This window comes from Macrosteles quadrilineatus, unplaced genomic scaffold (genome assembly GCF_028750875.1).
Source record: "Macrosteles quadrilineatus isolate MER2022 unplaced genomic scaffold, UCM_ALF_1.0 Scaffold_1__1_contigs__length_201487025, whole genome shotgun sequence".
Taxonomy (NCBI): Eukaryota; Metazoa; Arthropoda; class Insecta; order Hemiptera; family Cicadellidae; genus Macrosteles; species Macrosteles quadrilineatus.
The window spans coordinates 103,051,525-103,074,867 of record NW_026542594.1 but is presented as its reverse complement, the minus strand read 5'-3'; the positions used below and the strand labels follow the sequence as shown (position 1 = coordinate 103,074,867).

Here is a 23,343-nt window from a genome sequence, read left to right as displayed (position 1 = left end):
CTCTGAGAAACTACATGTATGTCTGTAAAAAATTCTGTCAGACGCGTGGCCTCGCCACACCTGTGGCTACCCCAAGCGACTGCCGAGTGGCCGCGCATAATAAGGCTCTAAGTTAGTTCACAGCACTAATTTTATTTAAGTTGCTAATTAACTATAATACAAACAATTAAACAACTTAGTAGGTAAATAATTACAATTTAAAACCATTACACAGGTAATATGGAAACAACACTTAATGTTGAATCAACAATACAAGGTTTATATTGTACACGATTCTCAAATAAAAACAAAAAACTACTTTAATGTTGCATCCATTTAAACCAGGCAATTTTATTAGGATCTGATATAAACATAAAAATAGAATATAAATATAAATTGTGCATAAAAACCCAGGCTGGTAGAACTGTTTACATAGACATATTTAGCACTTGGAGGTTAAAACTTACAAAATATTTATAAAAGGTTTAGCTTTGAGCTGGTGGGTAACAAATTTTCATCACCTCCTGTAAAATAAAAATAAAAACAGGTTGTGAATTTCTTAAGTTACATTAAGTTTTTAAGAGTCCTTGGAGCCTAGACGTTCTAATTCGTAAAACAATAAAAAAAATACAAAGAAAATTTCTGATCTACCAGTTTACTAGATAAGTTATTTAAATTACAATCCCTCTGATGTTTGAAAAAATATTTCAAGATGATAAATAACTCTTCAGCACCTGTTTTGAAATAACAAAATTAACATTGCTCTTATGGCGGGCAAATCCAAGATGGCCATTAGCTTCCGTGGACTCCCTTGGAGAACAATTCAAAACCACAAAGAACATTTCTAATCCCACAGTTTACTAGATATTTCAATCAGGATTAAAATAATTTTTCAATTTTGTCATTTGAAAAAAATATTTTTGGACAATAAATAAATCTCCAGCAGCGGTTTGAAATCATCCAAGATGGCCGCTAGCCTCCAAGGACTCTTAATGGCATGTTGGGTGTTAGTAAGCCTGAGCGAATTTGGTTTGGAATGCTGCTTTGGTTTGAAATTAACCTATTTAGTTCAATCAAATAAAAATTGAGTTGCACTAAGAAATTTGTATTAACGATTTGAAAATCAACCATTTTCAGTATTTATTCTTAAGGAAAAATTTTTATATTCGGGTCTTCTTTTTACTTTAAGTTGACACAGTACATTTCAAATTTTAAAATATGAATTTTGATTCATGCCTTCTACTATGCAACATTTTTTTGTTTTACATCTAAGTGCCAGTATTCATGTTTAAACTTAGGAGTGTGGCATCATTAGGTAAAGAAATAAGTATGGATTTGTATTCATCAGTTTCTCTAGCTTTAAAAGTCTAATATAATGTGAAAACATCTATAGGTAAATTCAGTAGTGCTCGATTTGTAAACAATGAGGTGCCGGAACTATAACCTATTAAAATTTAACCTATTCCACCGCAAATCGAGCACTGGGTGTATTCAAAACCATCATAAGGTTACTCCTATGTTATTCTTGAAGGACAAATATATACTTGAAGTATGCCATTAAATATTTCTATGCGACAGTACACGGTAAGAAGCTGGTTTCTGTACTTTTTTAGATCAGAAAGTTGTGTTCCTTACAGAAAAGGTTCAGGTAAAATCAGCTGGAGTACGGTAAAGTTTCCTAGGACTCTAACAGAGCATTTTTTCAAAAATAAATAGTACCGTACGAGTTTCTTCAGTAGACCTAAGCTCTTAACGAAGCTACAGTACACAATTAATTTCAGACAAGTTTGGACAGGCATATTGCACTTTCACAATAAATATTAGAAAGGTTTAAAAAAGTTCACTTCGGAGAAAAGTTGGTGAATCTTAACAGTGTTGTGAATTGTGATGGATGTATAGTTGTGTTTTAAATACCCTGTATATTTTTTTTTTGTTGGTAGTACTCACCCAGGAAAGTGTTAATGGTATTCGCATGAAGTTCTGTGCTCTTTAAGCTTTGTGCGGGAACTATCATTCTCAAATCGTTAACACCTACAGTGGAACGTCAATAATTTGGATGTCAAAAAACCGGATTCGTCTTAAGCAAGAAATAAAACTGTGTAGGCCTACCGTCTTTTAAAACAAATTAAGGACTTAGCTGCAAAAAACTAACCACTTCAAAAGCCTATTACACAATTTTTTAAAGGCTCAAATATGCACAATAGTGTCTTATGTTTTACTGAACACTGTACACATGTTGCTGAAAATTAAAATCAAAACAGTGCTTGAACAGGAACAATTTTTTCAATTCATCTGTCTTTTAGACCCTTCACTGTACCTATAAAAGAAAATATATATCTTATATAGGCCTACTAAAAAACTTTTGCAAAACTTATGACAGCCTGACCATACTACTGGACCGAATTACACGCCGTTGGTACCATATAAGAGATATTTTTCTGTAGAAGTGCAGAATCCCTTTATAAATCAAAATAGGCTTGAAAATAAGCACAAAAAACGAATTTGAAATTAAATAAATTAACATGGGCCTTATGGGTTATGGGGTTTATGGGTTGGTAACGTAATAACAACAAAATATAAACAGAAAATCAAAACAAATGGAAGAAATTCCAATCACACATGTTTTTATTTACAGCGTGGGGTGAAAATAGAGAAGATTGTACAATACATACTTTTGGTCGAGTTTTCCACCAAGAAAACTTTTTTTGCAAGCTCTCGTATATAATTAAAACAGGTTTTTACACAAAGAGTGTGTGCTGGCCCTTTTTTAAGGTAGTTTTGATGATCCGGATGGAATCAGTTCCCAATTAATCTGGATTATTGACATTTTGATTTTACTGTACTTCCCACGGTCTTGTGGCTTAATTAAGGCTAAACATCCCAGGTTTAGTTCCAAATTCTGCCACCACGTCGCAGCACCAAAATGGAGTCATTTTGTGTTGGTGTTTATTGGTGGAATTTTCATCCGATTTTCATTTTGAAAACTGATTTGTGAACCGGATAAGATAACAATTCACGCCATTGAAGATAAATTTGAATTAAGTTGCTGGTTAAAAAAATTATGGTAAAATAATTGTGTTACAAAATGAAAAATGAAAATTGCAGGTAGTCATTTTAAAGACGATAATTTTTAATTAATTTTGCTTTTTAAATTTTGAAAATCGCTTGGCTGGTTCAGTCGGTATCGTTGTTTAAACATTTACAGTAATTATAACAAACGCAAGAGAGACATGAAGCAGGTGCAGGACAGGGCCGCTGTGACTCATTCCAAGGTCACACTCACATTTGCTACCCCTCCCCCCCCCACAACAAGACTGGGGTGTTGCTTGTACACCGGTGGATGACGGTTTCCCGCGCTTCCATACACGAACAAATACTGAATTGAATTAGGGGTTTTGCTACGCTTTAACCAAAACAAATTGCAAACAAAATAATTATTTAAAAGTTTTGATAGTGTCATCAAATTTTTAATTTTACGATTATCGTATTTAGGCCTAATCATACTGTAAAATTTGTGTAAATCCGTTGGCAAATATATAAATCTATATAAATAATATTACAGTTTTGTCTGTACATTGCTTAGAATCATGCAGGTGTTGGTTATTTTTACGTTTCATAACACAAGAAAGCCGAAACGAGTCTTATCTCAATTTCTGTCTGTCTGTTTGTCTATTATAAGCCAAAATGTCATTTTGCGCGGCCTACTCCTAGAAAACCAAAGTTCCGATCAAGGTTCTAATAATTTTTCCGTATTTACTGGATTGATGAGAGTGGCTTTGGCTATAAAAACATGGCCTCGCTTCTTTGAAAACAAAATAACGAACCATCAAAAACCCAATTTGGTTCGAATTTTGTCAAATTTTCTCCCAATATTTACTATTACATTTTATGAAATAACGATCAGCTGTTTGGATTAGTTCTCACTTCTAGCTGTCACTGATATGTTTACATTAAAAGTTGTTTACAAATACCGCAACCATTTCTGATCAAGTTTTGTTAGCACATCCAAACCAAGTTAGATTAAAAACGTTGTGCGGCCTTGGTTGTGCCTTACTGTCACTGGTGCAGCTGGTACTGCAGTCGTTGGACGATCGTCGCCGCACGATTATAGCTCGGCGATAATCGTTGCAGTAGGCTCCGTTGAAAAGTAGGCTCTCACTGGTGCGATTATTATACAATCGTTCTGTTAAAATTCTTGACTGTTGCCGAGTTGAAGTAGGGATAGTGAATTACTGTATTAGTTTATAGGCTTTAACAAAATACTATTCATTTATTTGCTGGTTGAAGATCTAGAAGATGGACAATTTTTGGAAGTGATAAGTGTTCAAAGACTTAAGCACACATTCACACATAGTATAATTACAAAACGAACAGAAGAGGGGTACTTCAAAATATTAATAAAATAAACAATAATTTCCAAGCTGATGGGAGAATGTTATCTGAATTCTTCAGACTTTCAAAATCTCATAGGCCCGGCGCATATTGAGACGCAGTCGGAGCAGCGCAGCGTAGTGCAGCGCAGTCCCGCACGTGGACTGCGCGCACTTGTGGTCGAGTCACAAGTGTCTGTGCCGCATTGCTCACCTGCGCCGGGTTGACTAGTGTTTTGTGACGGATCTAGAGGATAATTAATAAAAATTGTGCGTTTTTATCCAGTTTTTACGTTACCAGTCATGGTTAGTATACAAAGAGTAATTACAAGAATTAAATCTGGGAGAAAATACGAAAATCACTAAACATTGCAATTTTTTTTCGCCCTTTCTTTCTTGTTCTCTGGTGAAGAAGTAACAATAAATCTAGATCAGCACCTGAATCTGATTCAGAACTCAAATCCTAATATTTAACAACATGTTCACACAAGAAACTGTGTCACTCCTATACGAGAACTGTACGACACTGCTTCCCAATATGCGATGTCAACTGTGCAACACAAACTTTTTGCCCAATTCTGCCCTGTGCTGTGCTGCACTGCCCGGACCGTGCCGCACAGCTCAATATGCGCCTGGGCTAAGTTTTTGTATAGTTTGATCAATGAGCATTTTTACTTTAAAACTACATTCCCTATCCAATCACAGGAGATGAGAAGTTTGATCTTACGTTAAGGTAGGATAGTTTATTTATAAACGTTAGATTTTTTTACTAAGCTAATAAACTAATACAATGCTTTGGTATTATGTTTTCCTTTTTCAGAATAAAACATGTTCATTATAAAAAATAGTAATACCCCAGTTGCTGGAAACCTGTGTACTCGTGGACTTTCCAATTCATTTATGTGTGTCTTAATACTACCACATAAAGCCATTAACCAAGTATCATCAAATGCATTAACAATTAAGCTATATATAACATTTTAATTATTCTCCATAAGAATAAGATTGGGGCTGAGTACACTCGAGGCTCTTACTCGAGAAAAAGCTGTGAATGCCTCAAAAATCTTCCAACGACTGCGACTCTACTGCTCCAGGAGCAGACCCGTACGGTGGACGTCTACGACTAGGTACGGTACGACTGCGGCTACAGACGCGTCATTGACAACAGTGCCATTGAAAACAATGCTAAGCTGGCTCTCTACGATTATCGTTCAACGGCTGTGTGCAGTTCCAGCCGCAAACACTTATATATTTGCCAACGGATTTACACCAATTTTACAGTTTGATTGGGCCTAAAAACGATTATGATAAAATTTGATGACACTATCAAAAATTTCAAATAATTACTTTGTTTGTAATTTGCTTTGGTTAAAGCGTAGCAAATCCCCTAATTCAATTCTGTATTTTTGTTTGTATGTCTGTTGGTATCGCATTAATGTCCTTATTTCTCATTGTTTCGTGGAAAAGACAAGAGCACCTTTGTTAATGAAAATTTCAACCCGAATAAAGTGTGCAATAGTGAGGTTGAGGTAGTATTTTAACTACTTTTAACCTGTGTGAAAAGTAACTTTCAATTACAGGCCTTCTTTTAATGCAAAATGCACACTAAATATGCAAACCAACTCCTGTTCAGAATATAAGGTTTCAACTTACTACAAGATTCCCGTAGGCCCTACGTAGAACGGGCAAACAGCTAGTAAGTAAATAAATGCACAGTCCACAAAACATTGATACGTTAACAACGTAAAGCTTTAAAAATTCATGATGGTTTGCTATAAATATATTTCACTAATGTTTTATCATTTTCATAGCATAAGCTATTATTTTTGAGTCCATAAAGAAAACGTAAAACTTAGAGTGCGAGAGTGTTTTGCGCCAACTCTCGCAATGCTGTTTTAGCGCTAACACAGCTCGCTATTTTAGTCATCGGAATGAGCATTCTCAGTTAAAGAAATAACATTTATGATTACTGTAATATTAATTGCCTGACACAAGTATTCGATTTTTATATATTACTGATAGGCTTTATTCATAGGCTTTCTTAGGCTATGAAACGTAAAAATAACCAAAAACTCCATGATTCTAAGCAATGTACAGGTAAAATTCAATTTTATTTGAATAGATGTCTCTTTCCGACTTACAGAAAATACTTGTTTTTAAATCATAAACTAGTATCTGTTAAAATCAGGAGTCCAGTCTAGTTAGTGTGTCCGGTCAGAGTATGAATGCGAGGTGTGTGTGAGATGACGAAGCTACAGTCGCGTTGCAGGGCCGGGCAGAGCGGCTGGCACTGGAGCTGCGCTATGCGGTGGGGGGAGGGGGAGGGGACCGGAGCGCGAGAGAAATAATGATAATTTCTTTAAAAAAGGATTCCGATGCAACCATTTGGCCGAATTAATATTTGAAAACGGCAAAATTCTTTTAAAATTTTTCTTTACAAAATGACTACCTGCGATTTAAAAAAATAATTACAGAAAAAAAAATTCTTTATAAAACTTTTTTGTAAATAAATTTTAAAAAACATTAGCAAAATAGCGTAAATGTCTTTATCATATCATTTACAAAACCGTTTACAAAACAAAAATCTGATAATAAATACGGAAATTATAAGTGGTACAAATTTGCCGCAGAGGTGCTGCTATCTATCGGGCCAGAAACACAACTTTTTCAGGGATGTTTAGCCTTAATATACTGTATGTACTATTATCAATTAGCATAAAAGTTATAGTAGTTGTATAGACAAACAGTTTTAGGCCTACCTTGTGAAGTACTATCTTGGAATAATTTCTTCTGCAGAGCTCTCTTCCTGCTTCAACCACTTCTCACTCTTCTCAGCACTTACAATTATGAACAACTCCTTTTCTTTGCTGTCTAGCTGCTCTCGTAAGTAATCCAGAAGTTCCCGATCCTAAAAAATCATCGAAAATAGTATTAAATCCAGAGTGTGCTGCTGCTACAGAACAAGGCTCGAAGGCTCTAAGATTGATAAAATCTCTGGCCCAACCGACCACTGTTTGATAATAAAGAAAGAAGAAAGACCATTTTATTAAAGAAGATTTTGTAGTAATATATTTGGTATTATCATTTACAGAATACTAAATTTATTTTCAACGAATACTATAAATCGAATTTGAATTGATATTAAATGTAAGTTTTCAAAGTAGGAAAGCGAATTAGACAGGAGTCGGCAGGCCGGCAAAGACCTGTTGGCTGTAGCGCCGGCGCACTGCCTGCACGTTTGTTCCTGCTGGCTGCGACGCATGCGCCTAGGAACGTCGATCCAAACAAAACTGCCTTGAAGCCCTTGGCAGTTCAGTTCATCTTACGATTGGGAAGTTAGTAGCATTTGAATAACGAGTTTTACGAGTGGAGTGATTGTGAAATTGTGTCTTGTTTTATTGGATTAGTACCAGGATACAAGGTATTGTTTCGACTTATTTACTTAGTAAACCACTGTGAATTTGTGAATTTATTATTTAAACTTCAACAACTTAACTTTATTTTGATATAATACCGTCCATAAATATGTTACGGAGATATTTTATTTCGTAAATAATAATTGTATTATCTTATATTCTCATATCTTAGACTAGTGGTATTTTAATTTTGAATTGTATAGAAGAAATATTATTTTGATTCTTTTTAATTAAATATTCCTTGGGGTCATGCTATTTTCTTCTGAGCAAGAACTATAATTCCTATCAATCCAAAAACCTTCTTGAGATAGCTTGTATTCCAACCACAGGTCGTCCATACCTCCTTCGTTCCCTAAAATTCGTATTAAAACAGTAAATTATATTAATCTTGTCTTTTAAATTTATAAAATTTAAATATTTGAGATTGATTAAGTGATTATTTTTTATTTCTACAGCAGACTAATAGATACATAACGAGAGGGTAACGTTAAGTTGGTTCACGTCTTAATACGACTAAACAAATCAAGTTAGTATAGTACCTAGGCTACGAAGGGCTACCTTGTGACATTTCCTTGGGAACTCATTCATTCCAACCGGGTGAGTTCCACCAACCAACAACAACCCAACCAACAATAACTTACTTGGGACAACCCGTGCAAATTCCACGGGTGGTCCACCCACGATCCATTCTCACCAATATTGCAAGCTAGTTCCGTAGTTTCATTTGGTATCTGATCATTTACTAAAGTATAGTTTTTATCTTTTTCCTTTCTACCGAAGTTGATTATCATTAGGTTCGACCTTAGAATATTATAGGAGTAGACACTCCGAGGACGAGATATTTTGATCTTATTTTTCAACTTGTGTTATATCAGCATCGTTTGTCTAGTTTTATATTAGCTTTAAAACTGCTAGTTGAGTATCAAAATTTATTTTGGGGCATTGCTTGCTTAGTTTGAAACATGTTTGTAGGGTAGTAAGCTTAGAAGCTCTGTTGACAATAGTGTTTGATATTTGTTTGATCTGTATTTTCTCTGTATTCTACTCTATAGCTTGAATGTATAAAACCCATTGCACCTTTTATTAACCCCACTTTGCGATACACCCAACACCTTTCTGACGTACGTAGCTAAAAATCACTTAACTAACAGACACCTATTACTACCGAACAGATCATCCTTGTGGACAACCAAACTCCCTTCCTTGGTTGATCAAATTTTCCATACCAAGAAAAAACCAATTAATCAAAGGAAACTAACTAAGGGAAAAATAATGAAGTAGAAAAATAGCTTTTGGCCATTAATATTTAAAGTGATCTTGATCTAAAGTCAGTACAACCCTTCATTCAGATTAGACTACTTGACTAAATATCTTATGACCACAGAAAGTAATACAGTAGACCCGCTCTTAACCGAACTCGTATTAACCGATAATCGGATTATCCGCCTTCGGTCGTAAAATAATACAGTGTGTTTTAACTGACCTTGCTTTGAGAGCAGTTCGGTTTAACCGCCGCTTTCTAGGAATCTCGACATTTCCGCTCCCACACTGGGCGATGAGAACTGAACCATACGCTTATCTCTACAGGATATGACTAAGAAAAAGTTATTTTATATTGATCACAAAAAAATAGCATATTGTCAGTTTGTCATCATCGTTCGTAGTGCGAGCTTATCTGATCTAATTTGTTATCTGTGCGGCAAATTTATAACATCGTAAAGTGCGTTACGATTTTGAGAACTGATTATCTTATCGCTGAAGTAAACAAACAACGCAACTTGTAGGGAGGGCAGGGAAGGGGGGTTAACAACTCCAAGGTCAAGATAGTTTTTGTGCCTCGAGCCTCCAGTGAGAGGCTATAAATAAACATCCTGTCTTGTAACAAAATGGTTGCTTGTATCTTTAACTTTGACAAAAGGTTCTGTACTGTATTACAAGGGATTTGGAAAGCATCAATTAATACATTACAGTACGGTACTACATCTTTTTAAATAGGAATTTTTATTGACTCTTGCCTAGTACTATAATATATTCCACAGAAAGTAGGCCTATTTGACTTAACCGTGTTTTGTGTTTATTTGTGACTTTTCTATCAATACGAAAAAGGAGATAAGAGTAGTTTATTTCATCAAGTATGACTTCAAAATAATGATTATATAATTCCAAATGAATAGCACTTCTTTATGTTATTATTTAAGGGACTGCCCGTTTTAACCGACCTTTTGAGTTATCCGACATAGGTCCGGTCCCATTAGGGTCGGTTAATTGGGGGCCTACTGTTGGCCTAAAGTATATTTTCAATCACCAAATAAAAGTTAACTTGCTCTGTGGTCTATTTAGTTTGATTAGCTATTTCCTATGTCATATTAGAGTTGTGATGACACATAAAACTGCAACCTGATTGAGTGGTTGGTTTACCTTCCACATATTATTCTCTGAGTGACTCTAATAATCTCCATTCATACTTGGCTTAAAATACCCACACTTTGTATGGTCGCCATTTCATTGAAAAGTATTAAAGTATTAATTTTTTTAGGGACTTATGTCCCTACATCATATATAGAGTTGTTTAATTTGTGTGAAATAATTGCACCACTATGTGAACAAATATTTTGATAACGTTTTATTTACAAACGAATGAAGAAGTGTACTAAATCATGAAATAGTCAAAACTAAACATTTTAACAATCCAGCAACAGCTGTTAAATAATAAATATTAAAATTAAATAAAGATCAAAGGCATCACAGCTGTGGCTATGTTGACGCCACATCAGCCACCCGCAGAGACTGGAGGACCAGAAAGCTTGAGCTTTTCATTTCGACCAGAACGAGTTGTATAGGTTCTGAACAATGCTGTCGGATTTTGAGGTTTGAGGGGTGTTTTTGAAGGTTGTATATTTTGAGGCTCTTTGTCTCTGATTGTTGGCTGATTACATTTGTCAGGTAACACATATGCAGGCTTCACCCTGTCTAAGCTCACTCGTACTTGTTTGCCATTCTGTGATATTATTAAGGATTTTCCATCACAAGAAATTGCAGGATATGGTCAGTTGTAGGGAGGCTGTAGAGCACGTTTTACAGAGTCATCTCTTATGAATACATTGGTGCATTTTCTATGATCCTGAAATACTGTATAAAGGATTTAGGGTTGACGTGGCATGAAGCCTGGACAGGTCTGATTGAAGACATGTGTTGACGGAGTCATGCCTGGGTCCGTCAACAGGGAGATGAAAAAATTCTCCTGGAAGTCTTAACTGTTGTCCGAAAACAATTTCTGCCGTTGATGCTTGCAGATCCTCGCGGTACGCACTTCTTATACCTAGGAGGACAATCAGGCCAGGATGAATCGTGATGACCATCATGAAGTGAAGCTTTGAGATGACGATGGAATCCTTCCACCAATCTATTGGCACAGGGATAGTAACTGCAAGTCCTGATTCTTTCAGAGCCGAAAGTTGTTCCAAGGGACTTCAAGAGAGATGATTCGAATTGGCAGCCTTGATCAGTAGTTATTCTTGAAGGAGCGCCATTATGAGAAAACCAGCACGTTTTCTTTCACACAAATTAAACATCACTATATGGTGCAACTACTAAAGAAAACTTAAACTCTGTTTTGATAATGCAAAAAAGAAAGCCATTAGAATTATTCTTTACAACCCAGAACTTCAGTTAAAGATTATTTTAAATTAGAAAAAATCATGACTGTTTATGGAATGTATGTTTTTGAAACAGTTTTATCCATAAAAAATTGATTTCAGGAATTTGAGCTAATCGGTAACAATCATGAATATAACAATCAATCAATCATATCATTTAGATTTATCTTTTGGATTTTCACAAATCATTGACAAAGTCAACACATCAGCCTATGTATAGGCCTACGTCATATACATACATACTACACATCTACAATACAATATAGTATAGGATTAAGTATCTAGAGGATGTAAAAATTAAAATGATAAATTAACTTAACTTTTTTTTCTTTTACACTATCTATTAATAAAACATAAAAATATTTAAGAGCTTAGTGAATTCCTTAAAATGAAGGGAAAAAAGAAAAAAATAATGAAATAATATTAATTAGGAATAGTTAAATTCCAACAACAGTAATTAAATACAAACAAAAATTTGTTCAAGTTTTTTTGTCAAGCAATCAACGAGGTTAGACAAATTTGTGCAAATCATTTAAGAAACTAAATTTTAAATACCTCTAAAAATCTCATCTAAAATACAATATAATAATATTAAAAGGTAATAGTAATAGCATAAATAATAATAACTAGAGGTCGTCCAGTGGTCGAAAATTCGACCAAAAATATGTAACCATCACTTAATTTGAAGACAATAATTAAATAACAAATAATTCATTAGTTGATTTGGAATTAGGAATCACATCTCAATTTCACAGTAAATATTCTCTAATGACCAAGTTATTTTATTAAAGTAAGTACTGTATATTTAACTATTGTCATTTAAAAGAATATATTAGGTACGCCAGTTTGTTTGTTTTGATTTAACCTCAAAGTTTGACACGTATGAACACATTATCACACTAAAAAGGTTCATCTTCAAAGATATTCCACCACGGGTTAAAATACGCACATAGTGGCGTCCCCATCTTAAATAATTGATATAATTGACCTTACCGCTTCTAGCTAAAAAAAAATCTAATTATTTACAGACTTCTCTATTTTTCACCCCACACTGTAAATAAAACATGTGATTGGAATTTCTTACATGTGTATTGATTTTCTGTTTATATTTCGTCACCAGCATAGCAACCCATAAAGCCCATGTTAATTTTTTTAAATTTCAAATTCATTTTTTGTGCTTATTTTTGAGCCTATTTGAATTTTTAAAGGCATTCTGCACATCTACAGGAAAATATCTTTCTAACAGTATGCATAGATTTCCCCTGCGGTGCACACGTGCTGAAAAAAAAGGTTTTAAAGAAACACGAGGTGTTAGCCCGTCCTACGTACGGGAATTCAGTAGTCAGTTAAAACTGTGTACAATTCAGATCAGCTAGTTTAGGTACACATATAAAAACAAAGTTTCTTGCAGTTTTAATATAAAATACCCCCGCCGCAGCAAACCTGCCGTCTAAGCGAATTTCCATTTGGCCGAATTGATTTTCAATTGATCTATTTAAATAACATTAGGTTTAACGAGTACCTAGGTTTGCTGCTACAAGGAAACTAATAAAGTAGTGTGTTTTTAGTAAAATATTAATAGCTTACTATAAAATAAATAAATTTTACCAAGTTTGATCAAAATATATCCATAAACAAGCAAACTACAACATTTTACAATATTCTCCATAAGAAAAACATGGGAATTTTAAATTTACCATTTTTTTAGTTTTATCCGTAACCAATAACCGTACAAAAACACTTTGATATACTGAATTGTTTGTTTTTTTAAGCTCTTTAAGAAGGTTTAGAGAAAAATTGGGAAATTTTGTGTTTTGAGGGTAAAAGGTGAGAAAAACCAATTTTTACCCCATAAAACCCCCCATAAAACCCTGTTCCCATGGACCGATCATGCTGGATCGCGAACTCATTCAAGTTTATCCCGCCTTACACCTTCAAACCAAATTTCATCAAAATCGGATAAAAATTACTCAAGTTATCTTGTTCACGGACACATATATCCTACTAATATTATAAATGAGAAAGTTTGGATGTATGGATGTATGGATGTATGGATGTATGTTTGTGACAAGTGAACGCGAAAAATACTGGTCACATTGGGCTGAAATTTGGCATGATGATAGCTCACATTCCCGATTAACATATAGGCATATTCTTATTTCAAAAATCCTTTCGGGCTCCGCCCCAGTGGCTCTGGAGTTTCCCATGTTAACCTTATGAGAAATGGAATTATTGAATCTTAACAGCTGTTTCAATTAAACAAGATGGTTCTGTTCTATGATGTTCAATAGCATTAAAGTTACAAGGATAACCAACAGGGTGCAGCACTATTATTTCTTTTACATTTATGACAACAGCTAATTTGCAACCAAAAGGTGAGTGAGCGTAGCGAACGAACTTCAACCCGGAGGCGAGTTAGCGTAGCGAACGAGCTAACCTGAAGGCAAGTGAGCGCAGCGAACGAGCTCCAACCTAAAGGTGAGTGAGCGTAGCGAACGAGCTCCAACCTAAAGGTGAGTGAGCGTAGCGAACAAACTTCAACCAGGACGTGATTGAGCCATGCGAACGAGATAATCTTGAAAATTTAGAAGTTAAACGGGGCAAAGCCCGTGGGTTACAGCTAGTATATATATAAATCTATATATATATATATATCTATATATATATATATACATATATAAAAATTTGAACGAATGGTGTTTTTGGCCTCTGGGGACATTAAAATGAAAAAGTAAATCGGTCCCGGGCCTAAGTCTTACCATGAGACCTACGGTAATAGCTACTTCCCTATAGGGAAATTCGCTAAAATCATCTTGTAAACAAATGTTGTGTGACCAAATATGTTTTTATTCCACCATAGGCCTATACGATATGCATTTTAAATCCGATAATTTTACAATAAAACAGCAATCCTGCAATTTTTACGATATGAAAAGCGTTGAAGTTTTGCAGCCAATTCGCACGGACACATACTGATTATAAGTAGCCTACAGTAGAGAGAGTAATAGTCAATTGAGAAGTGTATAGACCCATGGTGGAAGGAAAAAACATAGGTGTGTTATTCCCGTCATATTCTGACGTCATTCGGATTCCAAACAAAAGATCACCTGATTGTAACTGTCAAATTAGTATTTATTTGTTTTGATTTGATTGTTATTGTTTTTTTTTATAAAAATACACATTAAAAAACAATAACAACTAAATAAAAACAAATACATATACTAATTTGACAGTTACAATCAGGTGATATTTTGTTTGCAATCCGAGTGACGTCAGAATATGACGGAATAGCACACCTATGTTTTTTCCTTCCACCATGGTATAGACCTAGTCAACGATACCGCCTTCCATAGCATACCTGCCTCTTCCATAATTATTATCACCACAATACAACTACTATACACAATTTCCAGTAGGTTTGAATAGAAACGACCTAAAATAAAACGATAATATCCAATAACACAGTACACATAATTTAACTTTGGTGTCCTAACATCAAAACTAATCTTCACACCTATCCTTTAAATCAATTTCACTGCATTAATTGCTAAATAAAAAAGTGTAAACAAAGAAAGTGAAAACAATAACAGTTTGTTTTGAAACAGCTGTTTGGTTCAAATAACATTCATTTGAAAAAAAGAACTGGTCACATGTAGCAGGAATATAAAAAGTAAACACGCTAGTAAAGCTAATGACGTACACGTAATTGTCAATGTTTATTATCCATACCGTTATCAGTTCTATCCTTGATAATTACCCACCCTCATTGAATAAATGTACATCGTAATTTCCCATGTTAGTTAATTAAACTACAATACATTCATAGTTGAAATAAAAGTGATATTTTCCCGTTTGGGGGCGCTGATACAGGCACCCCCAAACGCAACCACAACTGAACACGATTTCATAAAAGGATGGTATGTCTAATTGCAGTATCCTAGGTCAATGTTGACGTTGTGTTCAATCTATGTCATCCTGTTTATCTTATGTCAATCTGTTTATCTTTGTATAAAACCCGGCTGAGGTTGTGGTGGTAATTTAAAATCGTGATTCCTGATTATTCTTGATCTTCTTTTTATGACATCAATATTTCCGGGCCTAATCCAAACAAAGTTAAAGCAGACAAACATTAATTGTAAACAAAAAACTACCATGAAGAATTAAAACGTGTAAACATTGTTATTTTTCTATTCTTTCCTTGAAAAGTGGAGCAGTAAAATAGTTTGCATTTATCCTTTTTTATTAAGACTCGTGTACAGAGCCTTGATTTGTAGCGTGGTTTAATTAATTTTGGTCTAAACCATTTTAAACTGTGGTCTAATTATCTCTACTAATCTTACTTATTTCCTATAATCATTGACAAAATAAGAGTAAATAAAATAACCTTATAGTTTCATAGTTTATATTTAACCAGCTGTTAGTTAAAACAAATTATATTGCTCTAAAAGAAATCAAAGATTACAAAGATTGCTTTAAAAAATAATTTGAACATCCTAGTATTTTACTGTGTATATTTGATTAATCTGTCATTCTCTTACAGAAGAGTTGAACGTATCAATGATTAGCATTACACATAGTATAAATAAGTCAACCCTAAGTATGTCTTTACATTTTTATCTAAATGCTGAATTTGTGACACAAAAGCTGAATGTTTACAGCTGTTATGTTAAGCAAATTATTTTATGCCAAAAGCTAGTTTAGAATCTTAGCGTCGGCTGCTAGACTTTTTAAAAATTGAAACTTAATTTCTAAAAAACTGGGACCCTAAACTAAAATTATGGCTTCGACATTCCCTAGTTCTCAAAATTATCTTTCTTTCAACACAAAAATCATGAAAATCCGTCGAGTGGTTGATTCAGAACCGTGAAATAAAAAAACACTGTTTCGTTTTAATATTATAGATGCTTGCCTATTAATATATAGATTGATAATAGAATAAAAAATAAAATAAAATAATTGCAAAGATTACATTATGTTAGAATTTGATTTTACCAATTTTTAAAAAGTCATCTAATGTATAAAATGGGTTATCTAGTAACGAATTATAGAGTTTGTTTTTAAATTGATTTATTGAATATTTTCTAATCATAGGCTCAAAGATATTGTAAATTTTTAAAGATATCACCACATGGCTATCCAACGATTTAGTTAAGCGACAATATTGAATCGCTGCTTTAGTTTTGTTTTGGGTATTATAATTATGAATTTTATCTTCGAATTTTAATAGATGTTTAGAATATTGAAACATAATTAACAAAACCAAATTTTTTGTCGTTTGGACCATCCTTTCTGCCTGACCATTCGATGATGGATGGTATGGTGCAACCATGACGTGACGGATGCCATTGCTTTCATTAAACGATCGAAATTCTTGTGAAGTGAAAGCCAACCCGTTATCAGATACTATTGTGTCTGGAACACCATGTGTTGCAAAAAGGCTTCTGAGAACCTTTATAGTTGATCTTGAATCTGTAGAAGGCACCAAAACTACTTCTAAACATTTACTGAAAGAATCAACAACAATCAAAAACAACTTGTTTTGGAAAGGTCCAGCGAAATCTATGTGGAGACGAGACCAGGGTTGTTTTGTTTTCTCCCAAGGAAGAACCGTTGCTCTTGGAGGGTTGTGACGACTTTGTTGACATGCTTGACAAGAATTCACCATGTTTTCTATGTCTTGATCAAGTTTTGGCCACCAGAAATAGCTTCGGGCCAACGCCTTTGTTCGCACAATGCCCTCATGTCCCATGTGTAGAAGCTTCAGAGCTTGTTGCCTGAGAGTAGATGGAATGATCACCCTAGTTCTCCAAAGTAAACATTGTTTGTATTGAGAAATTGAATTTTGACGAGAAATGAAAGGCGTAAGGTTGAGATCTGAGTTATGAGTTGGCCAGCCACGTTGAGTCCATAAGATTACTTTTGATAGAAGTGGATCCTTTTCTGTTTCTTTTGCTATTATATTAGCAGTAATTGGTTTAACCTTATCGGATTCAATGTATAACACATCATTCAAGACTTCATTTATCTCTTGATCTACACCATTGGAGGAACATGGAAGACGACTCAAACCATCAGCATTCGGAATAGAAATACTAGGTTTGTATACAAGATCAAAGTCATATCCATTTAAAAGGATACTCCAGCGAATCATTCGAGGTGACAGTGTGTTTGGTGTTTGTTTATCCACAGTGAAAAGACCAAGAAGTGGCTTATGATCTGTTCTAATTTCAAAATGCCTCCCATATATAAAAAATTGTGAAATTTCTTAAACCCTCCAATGATGGAAAGTGCTTCCCTATCTACTTGAGCATATCTTCGTTCTGACTGACTCATTGTCCTGGAATATAACGCAATTGGAACTTCCTTTTCCCCCCGAACCTGACTAAGCACACAACCAATACCATAAGGAGATGCATCACAAGTTAGTATAAGATGGCTGGAGGGATTGTAATGAGCCAGTATACTATCGGAAGAAAGGAGCTTCTTTGAAGCATTGAAAGCAAGTTTATGTTTTTCCTCCCACCGCCATTTAACATTTTTATCCAATAAGCGATGTAAAGGTTCTGCAACATTGGCTTTGTTGAGTAAGAAACAGTGATAGAAATTGAGTAACCCTAAAAATGCCTGCAGTTGTTCCTTGTTAGTCGGCTCAGGAGCATCTTGGATGGATTTGACTTTGTCCGGGTTAGGACGAATTCTGTCTGAGCTCACAACAAATCCCAAGAAGTCCACTGATGTAGATAACAAAGAACACTTTTCGCTTTGGAGTGTAATCCCTACATCTCTAAAACGAGTGAATACTTGTCTTAATGTGGTAATCAATTCATGTATTGTTCCTGCTTTAACCAAAATATCATCAAATTAAGGGATTACATTGTCTAAGACCGAAAGCAAACCCTCAATAAAATGTTGAAATATAGATGGAGCTGAGCTAATACCGAATTGTAGTCTTTTTGGTTTAAAAGCACCCTTGTGTGTGATTAGTGTCTGAGCTAGCGCCGACTTCTCGTCAACAACCAATTGTTGATAAGCTTGGGCTAAATCTAACTTAGCAAAATATTTCCCTTGGTTTAATTTGGCTAAGAGCTGAGAGATTGGTGGATGATTGGTACAGATGATCTTGGATAGCTTTGTTTAACGTTGCCTTATAATCACCGCAAATACGTATTTTACCATTGCTTTTTACTGAAACAACTATTGGCGTGGCCCAATCTGATACCTGAACAGGTTCTAACACTCCCTGATTAACTAACTTATTCAGCTCTTCTTCTACTGGGGCCTGCAATGCATAAGGTAAAGGGCGCGCTCTTAAGTGAAATGGGTTATAATTCTGGTCAATTTCCAGTTCGATTGGAGACCCTTTATAACACCCTAAGGAATTTGAAAATACATCAGAAAATTCACTTTTCAGATGTTGAACATCCAGCTGGGCTTTACTTAGAACATCAGATTCATGGCAGTTGAGTGAAAGTACCCCGTTTACTTCAATATTAAGACTTTTTAGCCAGTTACGCCCCAATAAACTACTTCTATTACAGTTATGACTAACGGAAGGAATCCATTGAATTTACCGTATTTCACATAAACATTAGTCTGACCTAAAACACTTACAGGTTTACCACTGTAATCCTTGAGTTTCCAGGGAGAAGGTTGCAGTTTACAGTTTTTAAGGGAAATTTTATTCCATAGTTCCCCTCCTATGATAGAAACACCTGCACCAGTATCAACTTCCATTAGAACTTTGTGATTATTAATGTTGACAGTTGTACACAGTTCCGGAACTTTAGAGCAATTAACTTCCTGGACGTACTGAGTTGTCTCGTTACTTGATTGAGATGGAAACGTTTCTTCTTGTTCACAATTGGTTTCCTCTGACAAAACTTCATGAGCCCGTTGTCCCTTTGATCCATGTTTTTGGTTGAAATATTCTTTGGGGCGTGGTCTCCCTCCTTTACAAACTCGTGCTAGATGCCCGATTTTCTTGCAAATATTACAAATAGTCTGAAGGTGGGGACAATCCCTTCTAAAATGTCTTAGTCCACAACCAAGACAAACATTAGGCGTATCAGAGTGAGCTGGATTGTTGTTAAATGCAAATTTCTTGTTTGAATGGTCAATTTTATGTGCATTAGCAAAACTTGAGCTACTAAAAGAAAGTTCCTTACTTTGAGTTTGAAATAATTCATTTGACTTAGCTGCAATAACAACATCCTGAAGTTTTATAGTAGGTTCTTTCAAGATTATATTCCTTAACTCATCAGTCCTACATCCAATCAAAATTTGCATAATTAATTCCCTATCCAAGTCTTTGAATTCACAGTTCACAGCTAATGTTCTTAGCCGAGAATAGAAAGAGTTAAACGATTCTGCTTCTGCTTGACGACACTTCCTAAAATTAAATATTTCAAAAAGGACATTTTTGGTAGGAGCAAAATAGTCAGTTAATAATGTTATCACATTTTTGTATATTATTTCATTAGGTTGTGGTAAGCATCGTACGTGTTATTAAATTACCTGAAAAACAAAAAAGATATAGCCTACGTCTAATAACACTAGTAATAATGTATTTACACTTATACTGTTGACTCACAAGACAATAAATACATATGAAAGATGGCAAGTGGTGATCAAATTCGCCTATTGGGTCTGATGATGATTGGAGTGTCCAATCGAAATCGATCACCACTTGCCATCTTTCATATGTATTTACCGTCTTGTGAGTCAACAGTATAAGTGTAAATATATTATTACTAGTGTTATTTGACGTATATATTTTTGTTTTTCAGATATATATGTACTAGGGGCATGAAAGGACTTAATTCAGAGTAATAATAACATAGTAGTGATAAATCTGTGGTGGTCTGTTGCTACGGTATATTGGGAGAAGTAGTATTTTTCTGCTTTGCTACTATGTTTGTTTAAATGTAGTGTTCCTCGTGTGAGTGTCATCATTTGGAAGAAATGTCTACAGGTAAATCATAACAAATTTTACATTCTCAAGCAAGAACAATAGTAACTTCAGTGATCCAGTACTTTTATTTAGAAAAAATAATAATATATGGGTCCTTTGAAAGATGTAAAAAACGTTTTGGAAAGAGTGTTGGATGCCTGCAATGTTCCGTTTGGAACAGTTAAGCGAATAAACATTCAACTAAAGGAAGAAATTGTGCCAAATGAGACAGAACAAACGAGTGAAGAGTGAAGTTGTAGAGGCAAAGTAATTTATAAATAGCAACGCATTTAAGCAGAGCATTTATAAGTACAGTAGTCGAATTTATTATTTTACAACCGACTGACATAAAACCACTCAGAGTTGTCACAATTGTACCATGTTTGGACTCATTTTGTGAGTAAAAATGTTTAGAATTCAGTAATGAGAGTAAAAAATAATTACAATCAACAGTTCAAAAAATGTGAATTTGTAGGAAGGGCTAGTTGGCGATTCATAGAAAACCCATTAACGGCAGGTAGGGCAGGCCGTTCGAGATAGTGTGGCTGCATGAGTGTGAGTAAGGGTCGCTCTACTCCTCCAGGGTGCACAAGACTTTAGACAAATTATAACTGTTCAATCAAACTCCAAATATAACAGTCCTTAATGGCTAACAAATTATAAACCTTTTACCTGGCCAATAACCAGAGGGCTGTCCAGTTTTGAGTCTAGATTGTAATATGTCCCAGAGATCTGCCTGACAGCAACCCAGTGTCTACGCTTCAAAGGGAGAAGAACGAATCCCAGTCGATAATCACTTGGGACATTGAGAATAAACCCTGCAATGCTGTCCAGCCGTAGACAGGAGGGATCTCTGTAAAATTAAAAATAAAACTGGCAACTCATTTTTAATGTTACTGTTTATTGATTGAATTTAATCCATTCCAACAATAAATGTTCATAAACATTTACAAGAGGATTTTTTTAGACAAAAGTTAGAATTAAAATACCTTTCAGCTAGGGATGGGTCGATTCCATCTTCGATTCTCGATTCCACCGATTCTTGGCTTAGAATCGGAATCGGGAATCGATCGCCTAAAGTCGATTCCCATTCCTTCGATTCCAGGTGGTAGTTTTTCCGCCGACTAGTACTTAGCTTATATGGATTATTGTGTAATAAAGTTTATAGTAAGTTTGTATTTATTTCCTGATTCATCCTCCTTAACTGTAAGAAAATGCTGATTATCGGATTCGAGAATCGCTGACAGAATACGCCTACTCGCCGCCACCCGTCAGCTCTATCTATCTATATAATAACGTGTAGCAGCACAGCGAGCAATAACAGCAGTAGCAGTGTCAATCTACGCATAGCTGGAACAAAGCCAAACTCAGTCTCAAAACTTAAGGCCATGGATTAAATTTGTCTTAGTCGAATATTAATTGTATTTTTGTATTTTAATAGGGATAGGCCGATAACAGAATTTCTGGATTTGATACCAGTTCTGAAATATTACTCATGATGATTCTCGATACCGATTCCATATAAAAACTCATATTTTAAGGAAGTTGCCATGGTCAATGTTTTGTTGTTCGTTTAAATTCTGAATCAGACAACCGGCGTAGTTCATGCCGGCCCAAAATTATGGTGCGCTCTCAGTTATTTATCGTATCTAAGTGTGAATCATGAACTAAACACGTAAAACGAGCTTCATGATTTACAATAGGATGAGAAGGCTACTTGTGTTGTTTAACTTAGTCTATGGTTCAACCAGCTTAATTGGAAAATAAAACAACCGTGTAAAACCCTATTTCGTTTGCTTTGAAAAAAAAATTTTTTTTTTAAAAAGGAGAAGCATATATATTTTTTTTTTGGTAAAAAGTAGGCCTACCGACACCATTTTTTTGTCATACCGTAGACCTTTCGTCTTGAGCTTATTCCAAATTTAGCTATATTTCACATCTGTGATATTTTTTCTTATTTCTTCACTCATCTAAAATAACATACCGTTTCTTAACACACATTTTTGGACTTGGACGACTTGGTTTTGGGCGTTGGTATGGCGCAATTAAGTAGGTGCCTATTACCTAACATAATATTATGTTATGGTTGAGAAAGTTTAATTGGTTAGAAAAGACAAAAAGGTGAAGATAATGGTAATTTCGGTAGGCTATATATTTTCTGAACTTCATTTGTTCTGTGGATATGTTAAACTCATCTTCATCACCTAATCATGACAATGTACTAGGCCTACTTGGGAATAATTGTTTTTTGTGCTGTAATTTATGTGAGGGTTATGTTTTTATAATCAGTTATCAAAATTAAATTATAGAGTTTTAAAAAGTCATATATAAATAATATACTTTTTAAATTATGAGTTCGTAAAATCTAAAAAATTTTTTGTTATTCAATTAGGCTACTTCTATGGTATTTTACTCATTAGGACTTTTTATACTTATTAGGAATCGGTGGAACCGGAATTGGGAATTGGGAATCGATTTGCAAGAATCGGTATCGGAATCTAAAAATGAGGAATCAACCCACCCCTACTTTTAGCAAATATTTCAGGCAAGGAAATAGATGGATTCACAATAATTGTTAACACAAAAGCTGGCAGCAATGGAGCAAACAGATCACCACTAACACTGATGAAGGAAGTAAATAAAATTTTAATCTGCTATTGGTATATAAAATACTAATACTGGAACAACGAACAATACAAATTCATAGGCCCTACTTTAATAATTTTAATACAATAATAGGTGCTTTTAATTTAAACAACGATCATATGAAGGTAGGTATTATAAGCCAAGTGTGAATGGAGATGAGTGTAGGATAAGTGTCAGGATCTTGTAGTCTTCTTACTAAGGCTGACATGTTTTTTTTATACAGGACTGATAATTAATAGCCCATTCAGCAATGGCAACCAAGCCTAGAACCTAAAGTTTAAAGTGGAATCCGAACCACATTTTTGCCTTGTAATTTACGAATTGGT

General features: G+C 34.7%; 1 protein-coding gene across 2 annotated transcripts in view; it reads right to left on the bottom strand.

The window, feature by feature from the left end:
• Positions 1-23,343, bottom strand: part of LOC129001622 (josephin-like protein) — an 85,105-nt gene that overhangs the window by 42,151 nt on the left and 19,611 nt on the right. Inside the window, exons 4-6 of one of the 2 annotated variants that reach the window (XM_054429025.1) lie at positions 21,044-21,224; positions 7,109-7,257; positions 299-503 (exon numbers count right to left, since the gene is read on the bottom strand). In XM_054429025.1, the coding sequence (XP_054285000.1) occupies positions 7,120-7,257; positions 21,044-21,224 (319 nt within the window). In that variant the 3' untranslated portion in view covers positions 299-503; positions 7,109-7,119. Of the gene's footprint in view, positions 1-298; positions 504-7,108; positions 7,258-21,043; positions 21,225-23,343 lie in introns of those variants that run through there. The other variant, XM_054429099.1, reaches the window with a different exon arrangement.